A 27,614-nucleotide genomic window follows, 5' to 3' on the forward strand; every position below is an offset into this window, starting at 1 on the left:
GAATCTGCCTGCTGTGTTGTTTGTGTAACTTTCTCCCTCGTTGCACTGTGAGCCCTTCCGGGGCATCACCACTTACAACTGATCTGTGTCCCCAGCACTTGGCATACAGCTTGGTACCCAGATGGTGCTCAGTAAAAGTTTGTTAAATGGATATCTTCCAGAAATAGTTGTGTTATCTCAGAGGGGCACACTCCACCAGGATAGGACTTTCCACAGATTCTTCCCAAAACCCAGTGGTGCTCTGGGTGCTGGGACAAGAGAATCCAGGCAGGCTGACAGTCACCCGGGGAGATGGACAGAAATGCCTGATATCAGAGTTAATTATTTAAATTCAACTGTGCACAGCGCTGCAAAGAAGTACAAGCAGTTCTAAGAGCTTCTGAGAGGTGCCTTGAGCTAAAGACGAGAAAATGAGACTGGGACTTGGTCCTGAAATATGATGAGGAATGAACCCGATAGAGGGAGAGGGTCAGGAAGAACATTGCAGGCCCAGGGAACCAAGTGTACACAAAGACCCTGTGGGAAAGGTTCAGCTATCTTACCCATTTTACACGTGAGGAAACTGAGGCTCAGAGCAGGGACATGACTTGCCTAAAGCCACACAAGTAAGAAGAGGCGAGGCTGCGGTTTGCATGCAGGTCTGTCTGACTCCAGAGCCCAGGCCCTTTCTCCTGCCGGCTCTGCCCTGAACAGGCAGGAAGCCTGAGGTGGCCAATGTGACATCACAGTCTGCTGGGCCAAAGCCCTCGCTTCCCCCTGGGGAGGTGGACTCCACACACTGCTCCACTCTCTCCCCACACCCAGGAGCTCATCCACACCTAGATCCTTCTTTTTCTCATTTGCTCTGCACTTCATTTGTCTTTGCATCACCTACCTATGTGACTTAGGCCTGTTTCCTCAGCCGTACTGTGGGGGGTCATGCAGCCAACTTTCTCAAGCTCCTAACAGTCTGGGATTTTACCACATATATATGTGACCTTGGAAAACTTCCATGAGCTGCAAGTCTAGAAAGAAATTCTCAAACCAATTTCAGGCACGTTCACTGGGCATCTACTGCGTGCCAGCCCCTGCAGGATTGAGAGCTGGAGATCACAGATGAGGCTCAGCTTTAAGGTTTGTTGGGGAGGCAGATTCACTAACAGCTGGCTGAATGCTGTTGTAAGCCTGGTAGGAAAATAAACAACATTCTGGGGGCACAGAAGGAGAGGCCAAGTGCGTTGAAGAAAAGGCCTTCCTGAGGAGTTTGCAGGGTTCAAATTGGACATTTGAGCTGAGCTCTAAGGGCAAGCAAATCTGCATGGTGAAAAAGTATGGGAAGGACATTGCAAAAGGAAGGGATGGCACGTGCAAAGGCACACAGCCACAAACAGCCTGAGCGTGCAAAGGCTGAGGACAAGTGCACAGTGGCCAGACTGCATGTGGTAGAGAGTGACCAAATGTGAGAGTTTAAAGCCACCAGCTTGAGGTTCTAAAGTACAGAGGGTAGACTCAGAGGCTGAGAGTGCCAGTCAGCAGGGGTGCCCTGAGATTCCCAGTGAGGGACTCTCTCTGCCTTTATACCCTTCAAAGGAGTGTCCCCTGCTGCCCTTTACAGCTTCCATTGAAATTATGCGAGACTCCCCGCCCCCACAGTTGGAGAAGGGGAAAGCATGGATGTAACAATGTCTTTTGAGGCTTGGAGTCCAGTCTGCCTTCCACTTATCCCTGGGGAAGTGACTACTCAGTTTGCAGGGCTTCATTCTCAAGTGTTGCAAATCAGAGATGCCTTGGTGACAGGCATAAATTAGCTTCCTTTGAATAGGCCAATTAGAGCTAATAACTGGGGGAAATGTACTTAGGTGGCTTTGGTCCAAGGGCTTTCTCTAGATTGTGGCGTTTCAGAGTCCCGAGTTGGCATCTGCCCTGTACCATCCCTATCTCTCGGCCTGAAAATCAGCTAGGTTTTCTGTTTTGTAGAAATAATATCCATCCCTGCATGGACTCTCCTCCTCCCATAGGCCGGGGACGACTTGCCGGCGCTCTGTGACTCACCGTCTTTAAAGTGATTGATTATGGTCGTTCACAAGGGTGTTCATGGTGTCCCACAGTTAGGTTTTGGGCCTAGCCTCCCTCCGAGAGCAAGAATTGGCCCAGAATACCTGGGCTCTTTTTCTCTCTGCTTCTTGCCGTAAATCATTTTGCTGTGTTCTGCTTTCTGGGCCTCAGTTTCCCGATTTGCAAAACAGTGTTCGGGGAAGTGATTTCTGAGGGCTGGCATATTAGTATTTGAGATGACATATTAGTTTTCTGTTGTTGCTATAACAATTGACCGAACATTTGTTGGCTTAAAACAACACCCATTTTTTATCTCAACAGTTCTTTAGGTTGGAAGTCCAGTGAGCTGGGCTGAGTGCTCTGCTTGGGGTCCCACAAGGCCAAAACCTGGGAGTCAGCTGGCCTAGTCTTTTATCTGGAGGCTGCGGGGGGAAAATCCATTTGGAAGCACATTCAGGTTGTTGGCCCACTTCAGTTCCATGCAGGAATGAGGTCCCTGTTTCCCTGCTGGCTGTGGGGCAGGGTCTGGGTTTTGCTCCTCGAGGCTGCCTGCATGTTCTCTCATCCTGCCCCTGTGACCTTCTCCAGCAATGGCAGATTGAGTCTTTCTCACACTTGGAATCTCTGACTCTAACCAGAGGAAGTTTTGTTTTAAGGAGAGTAATCTAGCTGACTGTTGTAAAGTTTGTAATCTTAAATACATCTGCAGAGTCTCTTTAGCCATGTAATACAAAGTAGCCATAGGTCCCAGGATTAGGATGTGGGCATTTTGAGGACCATGATTCTGCCTATGACAGTCTTCCCTCTGGCTCCACGAAGATTCATGTCCATCCCAAATGCAAAACTCACTCCATCCCAAGGTCCCCAGAGATTTTATCCTGTGACATCAACTCAACAAACTCTTCTCTCATCAGTTTAGAAGTCCCATATGTCATCATCTAAATCGGCAAATAGGCTCGGGTTTGGGTGGGACTCTGGGCATCATCCATCCTGGGGCATAATCTCTCTTCATCTGTGAACCTGGGAAACCAAAGAAATAACTTACTTGTCCCCAAAATACAAGATGGGACAAGCTATAGACATTCCAGTTCAAACAGAGAAAATGGAAAACAGAGATCCCATTGCGTAGGCCCTCATACTGTCCACCCAAAAATGGGGGAGGGAACACACAGAACTAGCCCCTCAGCTCTGCATTGAGTGGCTGCCTTGTCTCTAGAACGCTGGGAGAGTGCATTCGCACGGCCTTGTATCAGCTGGTTAGAAGCAATAGGGAGTGCATTTGAAATGTAGCAAAAAGGATTTAGGTAGGACTTCTGAGTGATGGTTGATATGAAAAGGGTTTACTAACTCCAGAAAAGGGAAAGCATGTGCTCCAGCACCTCCCCTTCCCTTTCCTTAACACCAGGAAGTGGGAAATGCACAGATTCTCACATTGGAGCTGCCCCTTTCCAGCTGTGTGGAGTTAGGGAAATCGTTCCACCGCACTGAGCCTTAGCCTCCTTCGCTGTAAAATGGGATGTTACTGTGTACCTCATAGGCTTGTTGTGAAGATCCAGCGGGAGTGGTGTGTGAAAAGTATTTTGTAGACTTGGAAGTCTTTGCAAATGGTAGCTGTATTTTCGGTCTGAGTCCTGTTGTGCCCTCCTTGGGGTGCAGCTTCTGTGGCAACTTCTCCTCCCCCTTTGGAATGACCCCCCACCCCCCTGCTAACCTGACAGGAGGTGCAGGAGGAAGTCATGCTGTTGGGACAGTAGTCCAGTAGGAGGGAGATTTGGTCAGTCGATTTGGGTTCAAAAACTGTTTTAAAATGTTATCATAAAAAGCAACACGCACTCCAAAATTCAGATCCGCAGGGGAAAATCAAATCCTGCACCAGTGAGCTCCGGCCCACCAGGCCCCTCCCAGATATTTTACGTGTGTGCAAACACATGGCGAGACTTACAAATACACACTCCTCCGCCTCCCCTCATCTTTTCTAAACATCAGTGGGAGAAGCCTGCTGCATGTGCTTTTCCGGACCTTGCTTTTGTCACTTCAGACCTTGTTCCCTATCAGGGCACATAGATCAGCCTCCATTCTTTCTAGTGACTTGAAGGAAGTCCAGTATCTAGTCACTTATTGATAGATATCTGGGTTGTTCCCAGTCCAATACTCCTCTGAAAAATGCCACAATTAATAATTTTATATACATATTTGAACGCATTTAAGAATATATCTGAGGGCTTCAAAACAGACAACCCTCCCATGCCCACATAATCGCTGTCAGCATTGGATTGTGTTTTGCTCTCCACATATGCAACTGCATCAGGGTGTGTTTGATATGGGTGTAGTCACGTCACGCGTAAGGTCTCTTACCTTGCTTATTTTATTTAATTGCCTATTGTATTTGGCTATGTGATGAAATAACCTACTAAATTACTAAAAATGACTGTGAGTCTGCGCTAAGCTCTGCAGTACCCCATGGCTGCACAAACACTGCATCTCAGTGGTCGTGCCCCAGTGTAACGTACTCATTCCCTTTCACTGTACCTTCAGGTGTTTGTAATATCCTGCTACACTGTGAAGAACGCTTAGGCGAACATGTTTGTAATTAAAGCTTTTTCATTGTTTGGGCTTATTTCCATAGAAGAGATGGCGGGGGCAGAGGGGGGTTCCCTGTTGCCAAGTGATCTGCAGTAATCCCCTGGGCCTGCTCGGTTGGTCCCACTGAGACCGGAACGGGGGCACCGTAAGAGGCTGTGAGGAACAATTGCGAAGACTGCTCACAAACGTGGAGGCCGTGGGGGTTAGAACGGTAAAGTGCAGGATGAATGCTGCCTCACTGTGGGGGGAGGCTCGTGTGCAAAGCGCTGGGGCCCGCTGGGTTAAATGCAGCTCTGCAACTGGTCGGTATCAAATTATGGAGGGCTGACAAGCAGAGATGGGTCCGTGTGAATAATTCAAGATTCTGAGACACAAAAAGGATTACTGGAGGGAGGAAGAAGACGAATAGGCTTAGTTAAGGAGAAGACAGATTTTGTTAGGATAAGATTTCAGAAAAGATACAAAAGTCAGGCACCAAAGGGCATGAGTATAACTGACAATTGTCCTTTCCCGCTTATCTAGAAAGGACACAGGTGGGGGGTGGGGTTGCAAGTGGTCTCCTGTGGATCAGGGCTGTCACCAGGCAGTGCTGACCTTGCCAGAATGCTTAAGGAACACCTGCCTGCTTCCCACTTGAGGGTGCTTATTCTTGGAGCATTGGAACTCCCCTGCCCCACCCCACAGTGTGCCGGGGTCCCAGACCCTGGCTTCCTGCCATCCTTTTTCCCCAAAGAAGACAGGCGGTTGCTGAAATCAGGGTGTCTGCTGCAGCACTGGACCTGACCATTAAGCCAGTGTTCCTTTTTTCCTGGAAAGGCAGAGTGTCTTCCATCACTGCAGCTTTCTGGATCCCAGGGAAATACGACTACATGTCCCCATGTTGGAAACGCCAAATTGTCCGCAAACTGACTGGTGGTGTTCCCAGCCAGGTGCCCCCACCATGTCCCACGGGGTGCCAGAGCCTCTCTAGTGACCTCGGACCCTGACATCTCAGGCAGCCCTGCCGAGCTATGGAATCAGCTGCTGTCTGCCACCGGGAACAGCTGTCCTGGGAGGCCAGGCACTTCAAGGAGCAGCCTCCTCTCTGTCACCAGAGCCACGCAGCAGGTCACACTGGCCCCACCTGGCTGTGCGGCTTGTGAGGCCCACTCCCTCTCCTCAGCCCTGATCCTCCCAGCGGGGCCCAGAGCCCACACCAAGGCCTTGCACTCCTGTTGGCACCTGTTTCTCCCAACACCTCTCTGCTCCCCTGTCCATCCCTCAGCCAGAGTCCATCTTGTCCCCTTACATCTCCCGAGCCCGTGTGCCCTGCTGCTCTGTCACGCCTTCTGCAGGTTCACGTCCTTTCCGAGGGCACCATTTGGTCTGCTTTAAGCACCATCTTCTCCATGAAGCCCTTGTGGTATCTTCTGAAATTAGCGGCATCTCGAGTGTCATCTGAATTTTCCCAACAGGTTGCCCTCCTTCTCTCACAGCTCTGGGGCTGCTCTGCTGCCTTCCCGTTTCGTGGCTGTGGCACGTAGCTGTGTGTAGCTCCCCGGAGACCCCAAACTCCTGCCTCACTGGGCTCTGGCAGCAGTCTTGCGTGTTCAGTACTGCGTGTGGATGTGAAGATGAGTGGGTACTGAGTGGACAGAGGGGCAGGTACTTGGACAAAAGGGTGGGTATCAAACACTGGCCCCATTGTCCATGGTCTTGTCCAAGACGGACTGGCCCAGGGAGACCTCTGTGCCATGTCCCCCCTCCTCACCTTCTTCCCCATTATTAAAATAGAAAACAGAGTTATATTTTTAAGAGTCATATTTATCCAACGAATTCTTATGTTTTAAAATCCTGGGAATTGAACACTTGATATTTCTTCAAGGAAAAGAGAATCTAAATCGAGTTGCCTTTTTCTCATGTTTGACACTGCTTGATTTATTTTTTTCCTTTTGGAACTCTGGCTCTTCATGAAAGGAAGGGTCCCCGTCCTGAACTTAACACAATACCTGGCACATAGCAGGGTCTCTGTAAACACTGAACAGCATTACAGTGCACTCAACAGCCTCAGAGCCCTTGGGGCCTGTGCAGCTTGGAGATTGTCCTCTACATGTGTTAAAAGTGAGACTTGGGCTTGAGAGGGGAATAGGCTGATATCCTGTGCCAGGTGTCCTCTGCCGTGGTCTTTTCCTTTTAGCCATGAAACCTGGGGCTGGGCTCCCCCTTTCTTCCCTAGATGCTCTCCTGGGGGCTGACACTGAGACAGACCTGGCTGCAGACAGCCCTCCGCCCCAGGGCTCTGCAGCCATCGTTGCCTGCAGAGCACCATCTGGCTGCCATTTGGCTCACCAGCCTCAGGGGGGTGCAGTGATATGCCAGGTTCACCTTGCCCCCTCCTTTACCCATGCTGGTCAACTCTTTTTGTTTTAAAGATTTTATTTATTTATTTTTAGAGAGAGGAGAAGGGAGAAAGAAAGAGAGGGTGTGAAACATTGATGTGAGCAAGAAACATCAATCAGTTGTCTCATGGATGTACCCCACTCCCAGCTGGGGACTGAAGTGGCAACCCAGGCATGTGCTCTGACCGGGAATTGACCTGGTGACCTTTCATTTTGCAGGACATCGCCCAACCAACTGCGCCACACCAGTCAGGGCCCCCCCACCCCTTTGGCAAGGTCCCAGCTAGCTCCACCCCATCAGGAGTGGTTTTTGTGGACAAAGCAGCAGTCTGATGGCTGGAAAGAGTGTAGGAGTCTTGGGGTCTGGCTCTGTGCATGTCCAGAGAGTTTTTCCAGCTTCCTTTGATCTTCACAGCAACCCTTGGGAGAGAAAGTTGGGGAGAAGGGATCCCCACCTGACAGGTGGAGAAACAGCCTTAGAAAAAGGAAGGGGCTTTGTCAGGGTTGCACACTAGGGGAGCTTGGATTTGGTCCTGAGTCTCCTGACCCTTTCAGCTACAGCATTTCTCAAATCTTAATATGCCTGAAAACAGCAACAACCAAAAAAAACAACCCCCAATACCTGTTAAAATGTAGGTTTCCAAGTTCTACATCCATAGATTCTGATCTACAAAGTGGGGGGGGGGGCTAGGAATCTTCATTTATAGCAGAATCCCCCAGGGAATCCCAGTTCACCCTTAGAGAAACACTCCACAAAGAAAACATTCAGAAAATATATAGAGAGCTCCTAGGTTTTTATTTGTTTGTTTTTCCTTTTCTGTCACTAGTACATGCCAACAAAATGTTCCTGATGCCTCTACCCCAAGTCATTTCCACTGTGAGTGTTCTGAAAGCAGATGGGGACTCCCTTGCAGAAAAGGTTTCATCCAGCTGCACTCTGAAGTCATCCTCGACTTGCTGGCCTCAGCACCCCATAATTTATTTTAATCTGAGAAATTTGAATGAAAACTAACCATGTCAGTCACTTTGGGATGGGAAGGCACTTTTGAGAAGGGAACATCCCACCCCTCACTGAATGCTTCTGGTCTCACCAAACCAGTGCCTGAGTGCCTTTGGGGACAGGGTTCTCGTCACCCCCATGCAAGACTGTGGCATCCTTGCAGTTTTATCTGTTAGTTTCTCTTCTTGCTGTGAGAGGTTTTGGAAGTTTCTCCAGATTAGGAAGTCTGGGAACAGGCAATGCAGGTGGGATGAAGGCAGCAGGTCCCCATTTACTGATGCTGGGATGTGAGACAGTTTACACGGACAGGGACCCAGACCCTGGAGCAGGGTTGCAAAGTGAGCTTTGTATTAGAAAGTGCATGGCTGCAGTGAGCTCTGGAGTGTGATCGCCCCAGTATCCTCCATCTTACACATTTTGCCATGTGTACACCACCTTAATACACTCATGATCACATCCCATGGAGCTGAGAGAAGGTCCCCAGTTCTTCCTCCCTGACTAGTGGCAGAATGAATCCCAGAGTCTGGAGGGACTAAGACTAAAGTTGGGGGCCAGGAGGCCCAGCAGGCAGAGAGAAAGGGTGAAGAGGTGAGGGGAGTCAGGCTGCTTGGAGACTGCATTCGGAGCTGGTATAGTAGATACAGAGGTAAGAACCCATGCCCACCAAGCCCTGTTTCTTTAGGTAAAAGCGACTTGTTCCTATGAAAACTTTTCCCTAGTTGATGAGGCTTCCAGCTTGTTTCACATGAGATTTTTCTCCTGAATCACTAACTTGGGAGTTGTTATAAATGCAGGTGCCTAGGCCACACCCCAGACCCTGTTTTCGTTGAACCTGGGTGCACAGTCTGATCATCATGTAGAAGAAAATGTTTCAGCCAGTCTGGGGACTCGAGGGGTCCTCCCTAGGCGTGCTGAGAGATGGGATTCGTGAGGACGGGGCTGAGAGAAAGGGTGCTGTGCCAGCCTCACAGTTCTGTCTTCCAGCTCATTGCCTCATTTCCAGCACTTTTCTTTCGTTTTGGGCCAGAATGGCCTGTGTGTTGGGTGTTTTTCCCAGCCTTGCATTGTTGTAGTCTCTGTCCTGGGTGTGTGGGGAGCACGCTGTGCCAGATGCTGTTGCAGCCAGACTCTCAGAACCCATATTTCAAAGCGATTACTGACCAAAAAAGCAGCATAGTTCATAAATACTTCCAGATACTGGGCCACAGGCCCCAAAAACTGCTCATATGGCACCCAGACCCGGGGAGCGGGGGCAGTCACCTGACATGCCCTTGCACGGAGTCTGGTGTCAGGAACTGCCATTCAGGGTCAGGCAGCTCAACCTGTCTGGTCCTCAGTTTCTCCTATCTTAGTTGGAAGTAATGATACCTCCCTTACAGGTTTGTAGGGGGAATCAACTGAGATGGGATGTGTGGAGGTGTTTGTAGACTGGCAAGTGCTGTGCAGTTCCAGCTGGACTGGAAGAAAACCCTTACATCCCATTCTTGGAGGCTGAGGTTTTGGGAAAAATCAAAGGAGACTGAACTTAGGGAATCACTCCCCTAGAGGCAGCATATGTAGTTTCTTTGGAGTCAGAGAGATCAGTTCCAGTCCTGCCTCCACCACTTCACAAGCCTCAGCTCTGTCATCCATGACATAGGATGATGGTAGCCCATTTGCGGACTTGCCGGGAGGAGTGAATGAGACCGTGCAGGTAGGTGCTCGGCCGGGGCTGGGTATGCAGGAAGCTCTCGGTGTAGCCAAAATGTTAACACTATGCCACGGAATGTTTTCAAAGTTTATCACTAAAGATGAGAATTTTCTGTGATGATGTGTTTAGGAATGTTGGCCCCTACTTTAAACACCTAACATGTCAGTTTGCTTCCCTGCCCACTGTCTCGCCCCATCTCCCACCAGCCTGTGAGGTAGGTGGACAGAGCAGGGATTTTCATTGGCATTTTATAGGAAAGTGAGACACAGGAGGGAAGTGGTTTTGCCCTAGGTCACAGAGTAACTGGAAGAGCAAGAATCTCCTGATTCCCAGAACAGCCTGTCTAACTCTGAACTATTTTGAGGTTGTAAATGCAACCCCCAAATGTATCCCTAGTGGGCTGTAGCCTGGAGACCTGGTCTGTCCTGGAGCTTTCAGTAAACATTTAAAATAGCAACATCATAACTACTGTGTAAGAGTCACTGTTCTAGATGCTTTTTATATATGTCAACCCACTAAATCCTCACAAAAACCCAATGAAAATTGATACTGCTGTTCACTTCACAGATGAGCAAACTAAGGCAGAGAAAACTTGCCCCAGGTGGAATAGCTTGGAAGTGGCAGAGTACTAGATTTTGGAAACAGGAGGGCGAGCTCCAGATTCTGTGCTCCTAATCAGCATTCTCATTTCAAGGACTCAACACGTGGCTGTCTGTGCAGAGAATGCTGGGGTGCAGAGAACGGGGCATGACCCTACATTTTGCTGCAGCCTTGCCATGCAGCCTGGGACAAACCCCTCTCCCCCACACCAGCCAGCCTTACTTTGCATACCTGTGTCATGGGAGAGTTGGACTCTCCAGCTCTAGCAAAGGGTGGCATTTCTCTGGGCCCCAGGGAAGGTCTAGGGTGTGGAGTGGCCAGCTCAAGCCCCAGCCAGCCATTGTGTGCTGGGCTCGTAGGGCGACTGGGTGTGGCCCCGGCACTGCCAGGCTCTCTCCCCTCCTCTCCCCAGGGAGGAAGTGTCCATGTTTACAGGAAATACAGGACAAGGCCTGGAGGTGGGTGGAGGAGGAGCAGCCTGCCTCCAGGAGCCCTGAAGATGTGTCTGTGTGTTGGTGAGGCTGAGGGCAGGTGCCCCTCTTCTCACCCCAAGATTGAGGCTTTTCTTCATGTTTAAGTGGAAGGTCTCACTTCCCAGTCACCCCAGCCCTCCTCTTGCCTCTGCCCACCGACTGCCACACCCTGCAGGCCTCCAAACCCCAGGCCAACTGAACCCCTCCCCCCGTGGGAGGCTCCCGGGAGCAGTGGAATGAGTGAGGAACCAGGTAGCAGGTCTACTTCTACTCCTTCCTGCCCTGCACCTCAATTTCCAACCTGTTAACTGGGCAGCTTGCTGTAGCCCTACACACACACAGCAAACCTCACTGCCCTTGTGCAGCCCACAGCCCAGCTGTGAGGACAAGATGGGAAATGAACAGGCCAGTCCCAGCCAGCCCTGTAACCAGGAACTGTAGGCTGTCCTCACAGAAATAGCCCTTAAGAAGAGTGTGTAAATTGAAATGTTGTAAAATGGGCCCTGTGTTGATCATACTGGGAGTATGGGTTGTTTTCTGAAGGCTGAATGAGAACTGGAAAGGAAGCTGTCTTTGTTGAGTCCCTACCAGGTGGCAGGCACTGTCATCACTGCTTTTACGTGCACAAAATCAGCCTGTAAGAGACAAGGATTGTGTTTGCAGACAGACTGAATTTAAGTCTTGGGATTGCCACTTGATAGCTGGATCGCCCTGAGCAAGTTCTCCAGCTTCTCAGAGCCTCAGTTTTCTCTCGTGTGAAATAAGGAACTACTTTGTTGTTTCCTACACCCTCCTCTTCATCCCACAGGCTTGCCACTGGCACCCAGACTGTGGCCAGCCTCCTGTGGTCTCCCTGCCTCCAGCATGTCCACCTCCCTTTGCTGTTCATAGGCGGTCAGGATGAACTCCCCGTGGAGCACAACTGGTCAGGTCCTTCCCCTGGCTAGATCCTTCCGCTGCTCCCAGTGCCTTCCAGATACACAGTCCAGGTGCCTTTAGCTTCATGTCTGAGACCCCTGACTGCACCACCAGTCTCTTCTCCCAGCCCTCCTTGCCATGCAGTGGATGACGGTGGCTCCCCTCATGCATGCCTGACATGTTTTCCCCTCTGTGCCTTCGTGTAAGCTTCCCTGGAATGTTCTCCCCCACCACTCTTTCCTTTGTCCCCTACTCAACCTTCAGACTCAACCTCTCAGGGTGAGAGGTCTCACCCTGGGCCAGAACCTCCCTGTGTTCCCTCCCCTGCAACACACAGGCTTATGGTACCTTTTTTGTGCTGCTTCCTTGAAGCACTCACCACCCCGTCTCCTGTCTGTCTGTCTATCTGTCTGCATCCCCACTAGGCCACGAGTGTCTCACGGGCACATAAAGGATATCTCCTTCACTCCTGTGTCCCCAACACCACACATGGGGTAAACAGTCAGCAGACATGGGGTGTGTCAGGTGAGACAGTGCGCACAGCAGGCTGTGCTGGGTAGAGCGGAGCTGATTTCGGTACATCTCAATGCATGTCTGCTCACAGATGCACACAGGGGACCTGGCTGGAGATGCTTCCCCTGTGAGTCAGTTAAAACCAGGAAGTATTAATTGAACACCTGCTATATGCAGAGTTTAATAAGGTGGGCTGGCAGGAAAGAGCCCAAGTTTGGTGAGGGAGAGAAAACCTGTCAAAAGCTAAGATCACCAGATGAAGGGTGTTCATGGGTACAGGGGCATGTAGAGGGGAACGGGGCCTTTGCAAATAGGTGTGGTTGGGCAGGGGTGGCTGAAGCTTACCCAACTTGGGGCAGTCTCTTTAAGAAAAAGAATATACAGTTAAGAATAAGAAATGATTTGTAGAGCCTTGAAAGAGACCCATGCAGGTATGAAACTTAAGCCTTAACTGCCTTCCCAGTAGACCTGCTTTAGTAGTCAAAGGCTTCCTGGAGTAGGAGGTGAGATTGGCACTGGGTCTGGAAAGAAGAATCTATCCCAGGCCCTGGCCCATGTGAGGGTGTCAGGTCAGCAGACAGTCCAAGGCATCTGTTCTCAGCTAGCAGCTCCTGCCCTTGAGAAGCAGGGTGGATTTATAGGGTCTTAAAGGCCTTTGGCAAAGGGAAGCATTTTTCTGAAAACTCTTCTTCCTCATTTGGGGCAAAGGAGGTGGATGGAATTCAACAAGACCACAAGATGAGCCGCGTGACAAGAGTGAGTGTGTGTTGCCACGTGTCTGGGTCCAGGTGTGGCCCCTTGCCTCATCACCTTCCTTTCTGGATCTGAGCCTTAGTGTGGTCATCTCTGACTGGCTCCGTGTGATTGATTTCCTCTGTGTCCCCATCCAGGCATCCCACTCTGGCCACATGTGACTTGTGTGCTCATGCACGTCAGAAAGGCCCCTGCCCTCCTGCCCTCCTGTGCCAGTTGCACTGTGGACACTTCTGTGTGCTGGCACATCTGGCACATTTGCATGTGTGTCTTCTGGCACAGAGAAGGCGGCAGTGAACCAGATTAGTGAACGTGTCCAATGAGTGGGTCCAGCTGCAAGTCATCTGCTTGTGGTTCTGCCTGGGAGAAGATGACAGAAGGGGAATAGCAGAGTAGGCCTCCAACAAGTTGTTCAACTTACAGAACCCCAGTTTACCCAGATGAAAAATGGAAATGATGATGGTGTTTGCCTTACTGAGTGGTGGAGAGGGTCAAATGGAATGATCCACAAGATGCACTCAACTCAGTGCTCAGTAAACATTAGCTACTATTGCTGCAAGAGGCAGTGTCGCCTGGGCTCTGTAGGACAGAGGTGCCCTGTGTTCAGACCCCAGCTCTGCACTCACCCTGCTGGCACCTGTTTCTCCATCTCTAAAGTGGGCATGTTACTACCTACAGGATACAGTGGTTGGAGAGAAGCCAGGTGGCATCTGGCACATAATAAACACCCTAAAATCTCCAGCTTCTGCCTCTATTATTGCTGTTGCTGCTATTACTATTGTTATTAGCTGGCTGTGTCAATGTGGAAGGGAGGGGTGGGAAAGGGGGACTGTTTTTCAGGCACCACACACACAAACCACAAACAGCCCCTCTCGCAGCTGCTGGCAGCTTCAGATGTAGTGTGTGGTTATGAAATTATAGTGCCCATCATGAATCTTCAGCCACCGCATCCTCTCCAGCTGCTCAAGGTGGCAGCAGTGGCTCTCCTCCCTTTCCGCCTCCCCATGGCCTGAATCCCAGAATAGAGATGACAAGAGGAAGATATGTTCAAGTTTCCTCCTGGTTTGGGCTGGGTGCTCAGGCCAACAGCTGTGGTGCTGATCTTGTAGATGAGGAAACTGAGGCCCAGAGAGAGGAAGAGGTCCACCCGGTGTCACACAGCAAGCTGGTGGCAGAGGTGAGACTAGAACCAATGTCTGTAAGACCTTGAGGAGTTCTGCTTGATTAATTCAACCCTGGCCTTTAGCTCAAACTGATTGTAGCAAATAAAACTGCCAGGCGCTGTGCTGAGCAGTGCATCTACCTCATTCATGCACATCATCTCATAAACCCTGGGAAGGCAAGTGCTGTTTCATCTCCACTTTACAGATGAGGAAACCGAGACAGGGAGGTTAAGCAACTGACCTAGGGTCATTGGACTGACAAGTGGCAGAACCTCCTGACCTCAGTAGGTGGGACTCCAAAACCTGTGCCCTTTCATTAGCCACTTCTGTCATCCCAGAGAAGGCAAGAATGCTAGGGCCAGTAGTCAGAGTGAGGCCAGGCCTGTGTGCCAGCAGTGTGGCGGCTGCTAAGGGCCAGAAATACAGGACCTTTTCTCTGCCACCCTCATCATATCCCAAGTTGCACAAGTTACTGCTTTACAAAGTCAGAACCCTTGAGACCACTGCACTGGTGGGTTGGGGGCTCTAGCTTATGACTTTTCTTGTATGTTTTCTCTTTATATTTGTCTGTTATTTATGAGGCTTCTGTAGATCTTGTAATCATAATAATTTCCACCCCCTGGACTTTGGGATCTCACGTGATTGTCTGAAAAGAAAGCTTCATAAGGTGCAGTTATGTTTTACTTTGGCTGGGAAAAACAGTAGTGTTTGTTTGGGGTGGGAGCAAGCTGAGCTGGAATCAAAGAAAACAAAGTTCTTTGAAAATCATTATAACCACTAGGATGGCTAAAATAACAAAGACAGACAATAATAAGTGTTGGTGAGGATGTGGAGAAATTAGAACCCTCAGCACTGCTGATGGGAATGTAAAATGGTGCAGCCATTGTGGAGGACAGTCTGTGAGCTCCTCAAAATGTTAAACATAGAATTACCATATTACCCAGCAATTCCACTGCTAGGTACATCTCAAGAGAAATGAAAACGTATGTTCACACAAAAACTTGTACACACATGTTCGTAGCATTACTCATTAGCCGAAAAGTGGAAACAAATGAAATATTCATCAACAGATAAATAAATAAACAAAATGTGGTACAGCTGTACAATGGAATATTATTCAGCCATAAAAGGAATGAAGTCCTGATACATGGATGAGCCTTAAAAGCATTATGGTAAGTGAAAAAAAATGAGACACAGAAGGTCACATACTATCTGATTTTATTGGTATGAAAGGTACAGAATAGGTGAATCCGTAAAAACAGAATGTAGATTAGTGGTTGCCAGGGTTTGGGGGAAGGGAGGAGTAAGATTGCTAAAGGGTATGGGGTTCCTTTCTAGGTTGATGAAAATGTTCTAGAATTAGATAGTAATGATGGTTGCACAATCCTATGAATATATTAAAAAGCACTGAATTGTACATTTTAAAAGGGTAAATTTTATGGTATGTGAACTATATCTCAATGAAGCTATTGTAACAGAAAACAAATCGCCATAAAACAATTGACACTGTGTTTTAAGAGGAAGGGTAGGGATGTCACAGGTCAGAGAGCAAGATGCACTTCTGTTTTTACTTAGTGAATAATGGAAATTGAATTTTTTAAGAAGCCTCTCCTTAGTCCTGTTTCTGGGAACCATTACGAGTGCTATCCCTTGGCTGACCCTGAGTGCAGGTTGTATTCCCTCCAAGGGGGAACAGAGCAGAGCCTCACTCTGGAAGTGAGGGGGATCCAGGCAGCAGCTGCTCTCAGAGCCTAGCCTCCATGCTGCGGGATACACGTGGTCTGGTCCCCACACATGGTTTCACAGCTCTGAGTGGTTTGTTTCTCCACCTCTGTCTCACAGATGTACAAACTGAGGCCCACCAGGACAGTCCCACAGCCCAGACCATGCAGTGGGTTGAAGGTGAATCCAGGACTTCCTGGCGTTGGACCCCATATCCTCTTGCTCTTTCCACTGTATCAAATTGGAGGTTCCCAGCTACAGTGCAGATAGCTGTATCTGCGAAAATCCCAGTGTCCCTTTGAGAAAGGGGAGCATGGCGGGGTCAGTTTTGAGTAACAGAGAAGTATCAGAGCAGAAGGTGCCACCTGGGGAAGGCCTGGAGGGATCATTTGAGTGAACTCTGGAAGAGTTGCGTGGTTGGAGGGTAGGCAAGAGACAGGACTGAATGTCTGAGCATTTGGAAATTCCTGATTGTACACTCAGCCCTCCCCTTCGTCAACTTGCAACTCTTCCAGCTGCTCTGCTAATTAGGATCATCGTATTTGCCAAATCCATCATCCTGTCCCCTCCATCTCAAACTTTCCAGGTCTTAGGGAGCTAGCCTGTCTCAGAGGAGCCAAAGGATGTTGCATCTGCAATCTGGCCTCCTTCACAAACATCATAGCACCAGCAAGGACAGAGTTTGGGGCCAAAGCTCCTGCTGAGAGATTCCTCGTGGGGGAAGTGTTCCTTTTTTATGAGTTATTAGGCCCTTCTGGCTGTGCTGGGGGCTATGACTCCCAGCAAGTGTCACATAGGACTAGATTTAATGGGCAGAGTTGGACAGCCCTAGGCCGGGTTACAAAATGCTCGTCTCCCCACATGGATGCTCATGTCCTTTTATGACTTGAGGCTGCTGGAAAGACTATGCTCATTTAAAGGATCATTTAAGGTAATGAGCTTTGGGCAGCTTTAATTTATGTTCCCCTTCAAGCACAAGTTGACCCAGAGGGAACACACAGCTCCTTGGAGCCTAGTCTTGGGGTTTAGAACTTGGGCCCTGTGCAGACTCTTCTAGGCTGGCCAGAAAGGACCTACTACCTGCCAGGAAGGGGCCACTTTCACCATCGAGTTCTCATTTAATCCCACAATGAACCTACATCGTCATCCCCACTTTACAGCTAAGAAACAGAGAGGCTGGGAGACTTGCCTAAGGTCCCACAGTGACTCTTCTACCTGATGCCACAGTTTAGGCCACTTGGTCTTTAAACTTACAAGGCTGACCACCTGGCTCTTTTGCCTGTTTTCCCTGGCAAGTTTAATGACTCCTGATTTACAGATTTAAAAAAATTAAAAACCAAAAGCTGAGGCATGGAAAGGTTAAGTAACTTGCTTGAAGCAGAGCTAGAATTCAAGTCAAGCAGTCTGACTTCTAAGTCCACCCTCCTAACCAGTGTTTTTCACTCTACTTTCTTTGAGGCCAGAGAGAGTACTTCAGTCACCTTTGATTCCTCCACGTGTCAGCTCCTTGAAGTCGGTGCTGATCCATGCTTGTTGAATAAGCGAGTGGAGGAGTGGGTGGATAGAAGGATAGATGATTGGATGGCTGAATATCTAAGGGGTAGTTGGAAGGATGGCTGGATGGGTGGGTGAGTGGGTGGAAGAATATACAGATGGGTTGGTGGTTGGGTTAGAGGGCTTTCTCATGTATAATATATTGGAAAGTTCACAGAAGCTGTCTGGAAACAACACCTCACTTAGTTATGATTACAGTGGGAGTTTTAACTAGAGAGACTGTAGAACAAAGACATTTATCTATTTGTTCTCCACCAGTACCTATAGTACAGAGCCTGGCACACAGAGGACTCTTAATAGCTTTTTTTTTCCTCCGAGTGACTGAAAAACCAAATAGGCATCAGAGAGCCAAAAATATAAAGCTTTTCAGTCTTTCTTAGACTATACTGTACAAAGGACACATCTCAGAGTTGTATGTTGCCAGACTGGGGAGATGGGTGATATGTTAGGGCCCCCCGTCTGTTTCCTCAAGGGAAGAAGTGGCTGCCCACCCAGGACACAAGTTCTGCCAGGGCCTGACAGAGCATTTGGACAGAAGGTGTTAAGGAAACACTTCTGAGAGGCGTTTCTCCACCTGTGTTGGAAGCTCAGCCTGAGAGCTGCTACCAAGGGCCCCAAGAGGCGGCTCGGCTGACACCTGTGGCCTTACAATCAGAATGTTTGGATTTGCATGCTTAACTAATGGCTTCTGTTCCAGACAAGTCCTGTCACTATAACTTTCATCGAGTCTGCAAAGACATGAAGTGATATTTGCTCTTTTCAGTTGTGAAAGCATATTTTCCATGGCGATTTAGCCTCATTTGTTGTGTTCACAGTTAAATAAAAAAGCCAGAAACATCATCAGAGCATCCAGACCCTTGTGTCCTGACTTGTGTTGGGGATCCTTTGAGAAAACAAGTCACAGGAAGAAGAATTGGAAAAACATGGGCCACACTTCTAGCCAAAGCTGAGGTTGGATTGAGGACAGATAGTTAATGGGTCAGAGGCCATGGGGTTTGTCTCTGTGAGATCTGGGCATCTCCAATGGTGAGCAAGATCATTTGAGTCAAATGTTGTAGATTAATAATTATGTGGTCTGTTTTAAAGTGTTACAAGGACATAAAGTATGATTCCGTGGGTATTATCACCTAGGATGAGACCAGAGTAATAGCACGTATTAAAAATGAGACAACTTGAAGGCAACAGTAGGTAAATAATAGAGTAGCTGTCTGCAGTAAGGCTGAGCTGGTAAAGAAGAGAGCTGGGTTACAAGATTTCTCTCATTGAACTTCCCTGTAGCACTGTAAATTAGGCACCGCTGAGGCTTGGAAAGGTTGGCCACCGTGTGAACCCAGTCTGACACGGGAGCATGAACTGTCAACTCTGTACTCCACTGTCTCGTAAAAACAAAATAAAATAGTAGCACAAATAACACAAACAAAACCCCTTCTGCTTGCAACCGGAGACCCTGTTCCACACCTCAGCACACTGAAGGAACTCGAGTGGGCCTCTGTTTTCATGTCTATAAAATGGGATCAAGCACAGTGAGAGGCCTCTTCAGAGGCAACATGTGTTGGCTTGGATTTGCCATGTGACCTTGACCCAGCCTCCCCCCTATCCCCATCAGGGATTTGACTTCCATTAGCTTTCTCCCCAGTGTCACCCACAGTTTGGCTCCATGGAATCAAAGCCTCTGCTTGGTTTAAGGCAGAGCCCCCAAGTTCCATGATGCCCAGCAGCATCTGATGTTGGGCAGACTTAACAGCAAGCACCGGGGCCCAAGGACACCCACCTTCCTGTGCTCCAAGTTGAGCAGAGCCTTGCCTGAAAGGCCGAGCTGTTGGATTGTAACTCCAGCAGCACTGTAATATCCCTGAACATTTTAAGCAAGAGGGTGACACAAACAGAGTGGATTTTGACAAGGTCCCTCTGGCCGCTGGATGGAGAACAGATTGGAGGGCAGCCACGGTGGGACGGAAAAGAACAGGAAAGTGGCTGTTACAGATGTCAGGCAACAGATGGCTTGGACCACAGAGGCTGCCATAGAGATGCAAGCAGAGGGGAAGGATATTTAAAGGTAAATCTGGGAGGCGTTTAATGCTTAAGTAGTGGCTGGCTATGCAAGGAGATGCTCAGATTTCTGACTTGCTGCTTTCGAGGATGGTGACACCATCACCCTGTGGGAGGCTTGGCTGGGAATCCTTCCCTCCTTTACAGCACATTCTAGGAAAAGCTTGGCATATACCCTCTTTTCCTTGAGGAGGAGGAGGAATGGTCCAGGGGCTCAGTTAACTGCTCCATCTCTCACCATTACTGGTTATCCTCCACAGGGTGCCATGGGCTCTTGCTGGGGCCTAATGTAGCCATTTCTCTGGCTGAGAGCAGGGTCCACTCCCTGTCTGCGGGACACATGGCTGCAAATTGATACAGGCAGCTCTGGAAGGAGGGGAGCTAGGGCTCAGTGAGACCAGTCCGTTCAGTCATTTCCTGGACATAGTCCTGAGCTTGCTGAGCAAGTGCAGTGTGCCTGACCTCTAGGCTGGGGACAGCTCCTCAGTGGAGGCAGCAGGTGGCCCCTGACTGTGAAGGAGGTAAGAGTGGTCCTGGGAGGGCTTTCATGCCTTTGTACACCTTGGTGACATGTAGCTTGTTGCAAAATACATTGTTTGCTCTCACAGTTTGAAAGAAAAGGCCAACAAATTTTGAAAAGGAAGAAAAAAAAGTCTGACCAGCAAAGTAGCCAGTTGAAAAGTAAAGCGGATCTTGGCTCAGCCTAGGGTTCAGGGTCAAGGCTCAGCCTGGGTCAGGACTCAGTTTTGGCCTCTGCACACAAGTGCACAGCTACAGTACCCCCCACACATACGTTGTGTCAGCAGGTGCCCAAACAGGAGCAGGCTCCACCATCATAGGCCACCTCTCTGACCTCATGGCCCCTGTGTGGACTAGGGGATGCTCCTTGTGCTCTTGTTTCTTGGGCTGCAGGCTGTTGTGGTGATAGGGATCCATGCTTCTGTCTCCTACAATAGATGAGAAGGAGCTCCAAAACAGCCCCTAGTTCAGATGTAGCCTGAGGCTGCTTTTTTTCTGATGTCCCCTCCCTTAGCCATGCTTGGTCCAGGACCTGAGGCAAAGGCAGTGCTCCTGCCTGCATAAGGCCTGAGCTAGAGTCAGCGCAGCCAATCCAGCCAGTGGATGCTCCCTTCTCTCCTCCCATCTATCCATCCATCATTCCAGTATCTCATGCTGGCATTCCCAGAGGGCAGGGATAAGTATGTGATAACAATATAAGACGACCCTATGTCTAGGTTTTGAGTATAAAGAGAAATTGTGTGAGAAGTCTGGGACTACATTGCCAAAGGCAAGAGGGAACTATTGAAGGTTTTTGAGCAGGAGGACTTGACCTGATCTCTGCTGCAGAGCAGTTAGTCTGCTGGGTGGAGAGGGAGGCCAGGAACAGGGATCAGGGCAAGGAGGCTCTTACGGGGCCAGAGCCTTCTCTGTGGGGACGGTTTGGAGGTCGGATAAAGGAGAATTCTTCTGCTCCAGTTTGGTCTGTGTCACATGCTAAGCTCTTTGGTGCCTCAGTCCCTTTCAATACGCTGCTTCCCCTGCCTCAAACACTTGCCCTGCTGCCACAAAGCCGGCTCCTTCTCCTGCCGGTCCCAGACTCATAGAAGCCCTCGCTGATATATATGAGCACTTTGCCTTTGTTATTCTATATGAAAGCACCTCTTTCCTATACTTTACTTAACAGTTTATGATCATCTATAAGTTGTTCCTTTTTGAGGACAGAGACCATATCTGCTTTAGTCACCTGTGTTTCACTGGCTGTCTAGTTCTGTACTTGACATAAAGCGGCAATCAACAAATGCATGTATGAATTAATTAATGGGATGCCTGCATAATAGGCATAGTAATACAGATATGAGATTATCACATCTGTAGACTTGACTCTTGAACAGCATGGTTTGAACTACACTTAAACACATACATAATAGTCGTAGTTCTATATATGTGAGATTGTTATCACACCTGCAGATTTAACCCTTGAACAGTGTGGGTTTGAACTACACTTAAACACATTTGTTCAAGGGTCAAGTGTATTTTCTATCCACAGGGAATGTGTGCAGAGTCAACTGAAGTTATATGTGGATTTTCAGTTGCACTAGTGGTCAGTGCCTCTCACTCTGTGTTGTTCAAGGGCCACCCGTATACCCCTGATAAGCGTTGATTGTCACAGCATCTGCCAAGAAACTGAGCTGGGAATTATCCCCAGGTAGCCCAGATAGAAACTGACATTCTGAGTTATATGTCTTGTCCGTGATCTAGTTGGTGGCAAATCTTGGATTGGGGACTGGCATGGACATCCCAGACTCTGTCCACAACATCATTGTATTTCTTCCTCAGGCCCAGAGGACGTGGTCTCCTGCGGACTGATCCTGCTGCCTGACCAGCCAGTCTAGACCACCAGATCAATCAGATTGGATACCTCTTATCCTCATAGTAATTATTTGTACCTTCCTCTAGCATCACAGCCTGCCTGTATCTAAGGGAGAAGAGTCTCTTATATAGCATAGGTAAAGGCACTGAGGCAGAGCTTGGTGTGTTCAAGGAACTAAAAGAAGGCCAGCATGGCTAGAGTGGGGGCAGGTAGGGAGGTTTGTGTCTGGGTCTCACTCATGTCTGGGTCCCCACAGAGGACACAGAGTTCTGCACACAGGACACTTGTTAATGGCTCACAGCATTAATCAGGCCCCTGGCCTATACACTTTGTCTTTGCTGGACACAGAGCTCTAACCGTCTCTCTCCTCTGCTCTCGTCCCAGTGCTTACACAGAACCCTACAAGGTCTGTCCCATCTTGGCAGCAACCCCCAAGGAGGACCTCACATCGGATGAAGAGCAGAGAAGCTCGGAGGAAGAGGACAATGCTCCAAAAGACCCCAGCCTCACCCACAAGGTAGGGTGTTCCACCCAGGGCAAGGGGCCCATGGAGTGTGGGGGGTCAGAAATGTGAAGATGGGGAGAAGATGGCAAAGGTCCAACTCCATCCCTCTCAATGTGGAGGGAGCTGTTGGCAAACAGCCGGCCCCAAGCTGGATACAGAGACTGCGTCAGAGTAGCTGGGGCTGCAGCTTTAGGACATAGGGCAGACGTGGGGTCCTGTGTTGGTGGTACAAGAGCGACTGCTCCTGCTAATATCCTCCTGGGTCTGAGGAAGGTTGGGCCTCCCAGAGCCTTTGTGGATGAAGCTGAGTAGAGTTTCCTGATATGAATCAAGACAGACCTGGAGACTAACGACCTGGGCCCTGGGCCTCAGTTTCCTCATCCACAAAGTGGGAAACACAAAGTCAAGACGAGTTAAAATGCCTGAGTGAGTTTCCTTACTGAACACAGAGTTCCAGAATGGAAGTTGTTTTCTCCATACCCTGTAGAAGTGCAGTAGGGAATGGGGCTGAGAGGGGCTGCTAGCCCTTTGTCTGGAGGTAGGCCATGACTTGGACCCGAGTCACAGTAGAGACCTGGACGTTCTTATGCAGTTGACCCACAGTGTCCAGGGGGGATTTGGTTCCGGAACCCGCACAAGTACCCAAATCCACGGATGCTCCAGTCCTTTATATAACTCATCTTTGCATAGAGGGTAAGCAGGGCATGCCAACACATCACTTCATTCGTCTGAATTCAGCATAGTGACAAATTCAAGTTTTGCTTTTTGGAACTTTCTGTGATGTTTCTCAAATATTTTCAATCCACTGTTGTTGGAACCCGCAGTATGTGTGTTCGCTGGTGGGTGCTCATGGTGAGCCCCGTTTCACTTCCATTCACTGACATGATCTCATTCCCTCCACACTCCACTTCTGGGGGCCAAGAATTGCTTCCCACATTTCACATTTGCAGAAACGGAGAGGTGAAGAACTTGGCCCGGGTCACACAGCTGCTATTGAGTGTTACTCAGGAGACACCGCAGGGTGATGAGGGCCAGGAATTGAGACCACAGGGGGCACCCGGCTGCAGGGGGACCAGGCTGGGAAGGGTTAGCTACTTGAAATCCTCTCCACTCCGCTTTCTGGGCCCTGCTCCTCTCTGCCTGTGAGGAGTAGCTGGGGAGGCCGAGGGGCACTGCCTGCTGTGTGCCTTCTGGCACCTTGTCCTGTGTCTGTCTCCCACACTTCATGGTCATCTCCGTCTTATCCCAGGGTAGCTGTGTCACATTGATGAAAGCACTCAGCAGGAGTGCCTGGCCCTTACCAAGCATTTTATAAATGGTTATGTCTTTCATTTTATTTTTTTAAATATATTTTATTGATTATGCTGTTACAGTTGTCCCATTTTCCCCACTTTATTCCCCTCCACCCTGCACACCCACTCCCACCCACTTTCCCCCCCTTTAGTTCATGTCCATGGGTTGTACATACAAGTTCTCAGGCTTCTACATTTCCTATACTATTCTTAACTTTCCCCTGTCTGTATTCTACCTACCATTTTGCTACTTATTCTCTGTACTTCCCCCCCCCCGTTCCATTTCTTCACTGATAACCCTCCATGTGATCTCCATTTCTGTGGTTCTATTCCTTTTCTAGTTGTTTGCTTAGTTTGTTTTTGCTTTTGTTTTGTTTTTTAGGTTTGATTGTTAATAGCTGTGAGTTTATTGTCATTTTACTGTTCATATGTTGTATCTTCTTTTTCTTAGAAAGTCTCTTTAACATTTCATATAGTAAGGGCTTGGTGATGATGAACTCCTTGAACTTGACCTTATTTGGGAAGCATTGTATCTGCTCTTCCATTCTAAATGATAGCTTTCCTGGATAGAATAATCTTGGATGTAGGTCCTTGCCTTTCATGACTTTGAATATTTCTTTCCAGCCCCTTCTGGCCTGCAAGGTCTCTTTTGAGAAATCAGCTGATAGAATAATGGGCACTCCTTTGTAAGTAACTATCTCCTTTTCTCTTGCTGCTTTTTAGATTCTCTCCTTCTCTTTCATTTTGGGTAATGTAATTATGATGTGCCTCGGTGTGTGCTTCCTTGGGTCCAACTTCTTTGGGACTCTCTGAGCTTCCTGGACTTCCTGGAAATCTATTTACTTTGCCAGATTGGGGAAGTTTTCCTTCATTATTTTTTCCAATAAGTTTTCAATTTCTTGCTCTTCCTCTTCTCCTTCAGGGACCCCTATGATTCAGATGTTGGGCAGTTTAAAGTTGTCCTGGAGGTTCCTAAGCCTGTCCTCATTTTTTTGAATTCTTGTTTCTTCATTCTGTTCTGGTTGAATATTTATTTCTTCCTTCTGCTTCAGACCATTGATTTGAGTCCTGGTTTCCTTTCCATCATTGTTGGTACCCTGTACATTTTCCTTTATTTCACTTTTCATAGCCTTCATATGTTTCTCTAATTTGCAACCACATTCAATCAAATCAGTGAGCTTCCTGATTACCAGAGTTTTGAACTCTACATCTGATAGGTTGGCTATCTGTTCATCACTTAGTTGTATTTTTTCTGGAGCTTTGATCTGTTTTTTCATTTGGGCCTTTTTTTTTTGTCTTAGTACACCTGTTATGTAGTAAGGGGCAGAGCCTTAGGTTTTCACTAGGGCAGGGCAACCCACATGGCTGCATTGTGATGCTATGTTTCGGGGGAGTGGTCCAAGAGGGAACAATGCAGCTTGCTCTGATCTCTGCCAGCTTTCAGTCATTTCCCCCACTACCCACAATCAAATTGGGCCCTTCTGGTGCTGATTCCCAGGTGGGTGGGTTTGTGTATGTTCTAGGACTCTTGTGGCCTCTCCAACACACTCTCCTGTGAGACTGGGAGTTTCTCCTGCTACCTCAAACCTCACAGGTTTTTTTTTCAGTCAGAGGTTTTGAGGCTTTATTTCCCCACACCAGAACCCTGGGTTGCATGGTCTCTCTTGGTCCCCAGTTGTTCTTCCTGGTTTATCTGCACACGATGTGGGACCACCCAGTCTGCCAGCCACTACCTTGCCATGAGTCCTCTCCACCTGCTGCCCATCTCTGTCCCTCCTACAGGTCTGGATAAATGTTTCTTCTTTAACTCCTTGGTTGTTGGACTTCCATACAGTTCAATTTTCTGTCAGTTCTGGTTGTTTTTTGTTCTTAAATTTATTATTGTCTTTCTTTTGGTTGTGCGAGGAGGCATAGTATATATACCTATGCCTCCATCTTGCTGGAAGACCTCATTTTGTTTTTATTCCCTTGATTTCTTTTAAAAAGTCATTTCTCTGTCCAGACAGTGTTTTCATAGTTACCTAGCCAGTGCTCTGGGCACCATGGAGGGGGCTTTCCCACCTGGTTCCTCATGCCCTTCCCCTTTCACTCTTGCCCCTGCTTCTCCCCCTGTAGATAGAGCAAGTGCTCTGCTGACTCTAGTGCTTCCACATCTGTTATCTCTTTCCTTCCTATGACAATTCCAGAGTCAGTGCCATCATCCCCATTTTACAGTTAAGGACATAGAGGTTCAGAGAGGTTAAGTAATTTGCCCAGAACCACACTGCTAGTGATTGAAGGGCTCAGGCCTCAGATACAGGTCTAGCTGGCTGCAAGCCTGGGGTTTGCTTTCCACTGTAGTCTTGGGGCTTCCTCTTACCTCTTCACTCCTCCCTGTCTCCCAGGAGGAACTACTGACTTGAGGGACGTGGGAGGGGAACCTTGAGTTAGCACGCCTGACCCATTTACAGATGGATTTGCCTTTTCTGGGCATCCCTGGGGTCATGGAACCCAGGAGCATAGATAGCTGTCAGCGGGAGTGTGTTCTGGCTTTGAAGCCTGAATTGGATCTGGTGACCAAGCCTGGAAGAGTTGAAGAGTTGGCTGACAGAGCAGCAGGGCCTCCCATTTGTGACTTTCTGTGCTTCAAGCACCCCCACCTTGTGTTGGCTTCCCACCACAGTCACCAGGTTCTCTGTTAAACCTTCTTCATCTGGCTCCAGATGCATCTGGCTCTGGAACCATCTGCATCTCCTGCTCCAGCTGTGTTACCACTGGCCAGCTGCTTTTCATCAAGGGTATTTAGCCTCCCTGTCTCTACTGGGCTATGGAAGGGTTGAATAAGAACACAGATGGGAAAGTGCCGGCCATGTAGCAGGGGCATAATAACTACTGTTTCTGAGTCTAGGAGGCAGAGGGGAGTGGGAGAAGAGAGGGTCTGGCCCACCTAGGGTCATTGTGAAGACGTGAGGTCCTAGGGCCCCGCACATTGGTAATCAGCTTCCCAGCCTTCTGGTCTGCAGGCTGCTCCTTAGACACCCTCAGGGATAAACAGCTTTCAAGAGGCAGGGTAGCCTGGAGAATAAGAGACTCACACCCAGCTTTGCCACTTGCTAGATGAGTGACTTGAGCAACTTCTTAACCACTCTGTTCCTGAGTTTCCCCATCTACAAAATTGGGAAAACAATCATAGTACCTGCTTCAGAATACTCATGAGAGTAAATAAATCTGTGGAGACTTAGAACAATGCCCAACACACAGGAAAAGAACACACAAAGGTCAGCTCTTTCAGGCAGGACCGTGGGCCAGGACAGGGAAGTGACCTGCCTCAGGTCAAGTAGGACTTGGCAACAATGCCAAGGTCCTGGATCTAAGGCAGCTCCTGCCTCAGACAGGGGCCTCTGGGACCAGACGTCCTGCTGGGACCAGAGCCAGTATGGCCAGCCAGGTGTGGGGCCTACGTGGGGAGCCGGGGTCAGGGACACGAGCGTCCTGTCAGTCTGCGCACAGATGGAGAAGTGCAGATCTAGACTCCACAGCCGGTCAGTTCACTCTCGGAGACTGGCCTTCTTGTGTACCAAACGGAGCTGAGCACCTCTGCCCTGCCAGCCCCTCATCCTTTGTGAGGCTTTCGCCATGTACCAAAGTTGAAAAACCCTTTTTAAAAATTGTTTTCATCACACAAGGTGTGCTGTGCTAGACACTCCCCACAGCATGCGAAATCATTATAGGTGAAGCTCAGAGTCCCCTGGGACACTCCTTCCCAGCCCCTGTGCCCTCACAGAGGTAACTGTGGTACCGTGTGAGGTGAATCTTTCCAGAACTTTCCCTCTGTATTCACCTACATACTTCATTATGGGTGGGAAATGGGTGGTATTGTTTGGGGAGTTATTTTCCCATAAATTATATCAGACTGTTAGAAACCTGGAATAAGTTGGTTGGGTTCATTCACAGAACTCTTAAAGATTTCCTCATACTGGTGTATAGCACTCTTAATTTTTTAGTGCTGCATAGTATTTCATTTTATGGGTATGCTG

At 48.8% G+C, this 27,614-nt stretch overlaps 1 protein-coding gene across 3 annotated transcripts in view; it reads left to right on the plus strand.

Annotated features, from left to right (window-relative positions):
• The window catches only part of FGD5 (FYVE, RhoGEF and PH domain containing 5), a 126,090-nt gene that overhangs the window by 27,235 nt on the left and 71,241 nt on the right, over positions 1 to 27,614 (plus strand). For all 3 annotated transcript variants that reach the window (XM_028518798.2, XM_036030757.1, XM_036030756.1), the window contains exon 3: positions 22,186 to 22,318. In XM_028518798.2, coding sequence (XP_028374599.1) covers positions 22,186 to 22,318 — 133 coding nt within the window. The remainder of the gene's footprint in view (positions 1 to 22,185; positions 22,319 to 27,614) is intronic.

Source organism: Phyllostomus discolor, chromosome 7 (genome assembly GCF_004126475.2).
Source record: "Phyllostomus discolor isolate MPI-MPIP mPhyDis1 chromosome 7, mPhyDis1.pri.v3, whole genome shotgun sequence".
Classification (NCBI taxonomy): Eukaryota; Metazoa; Chordata; class Mammalia; order Chiroptera; family Phyllostomidae; genus Phyllostomus; species Phyllostomus discolor.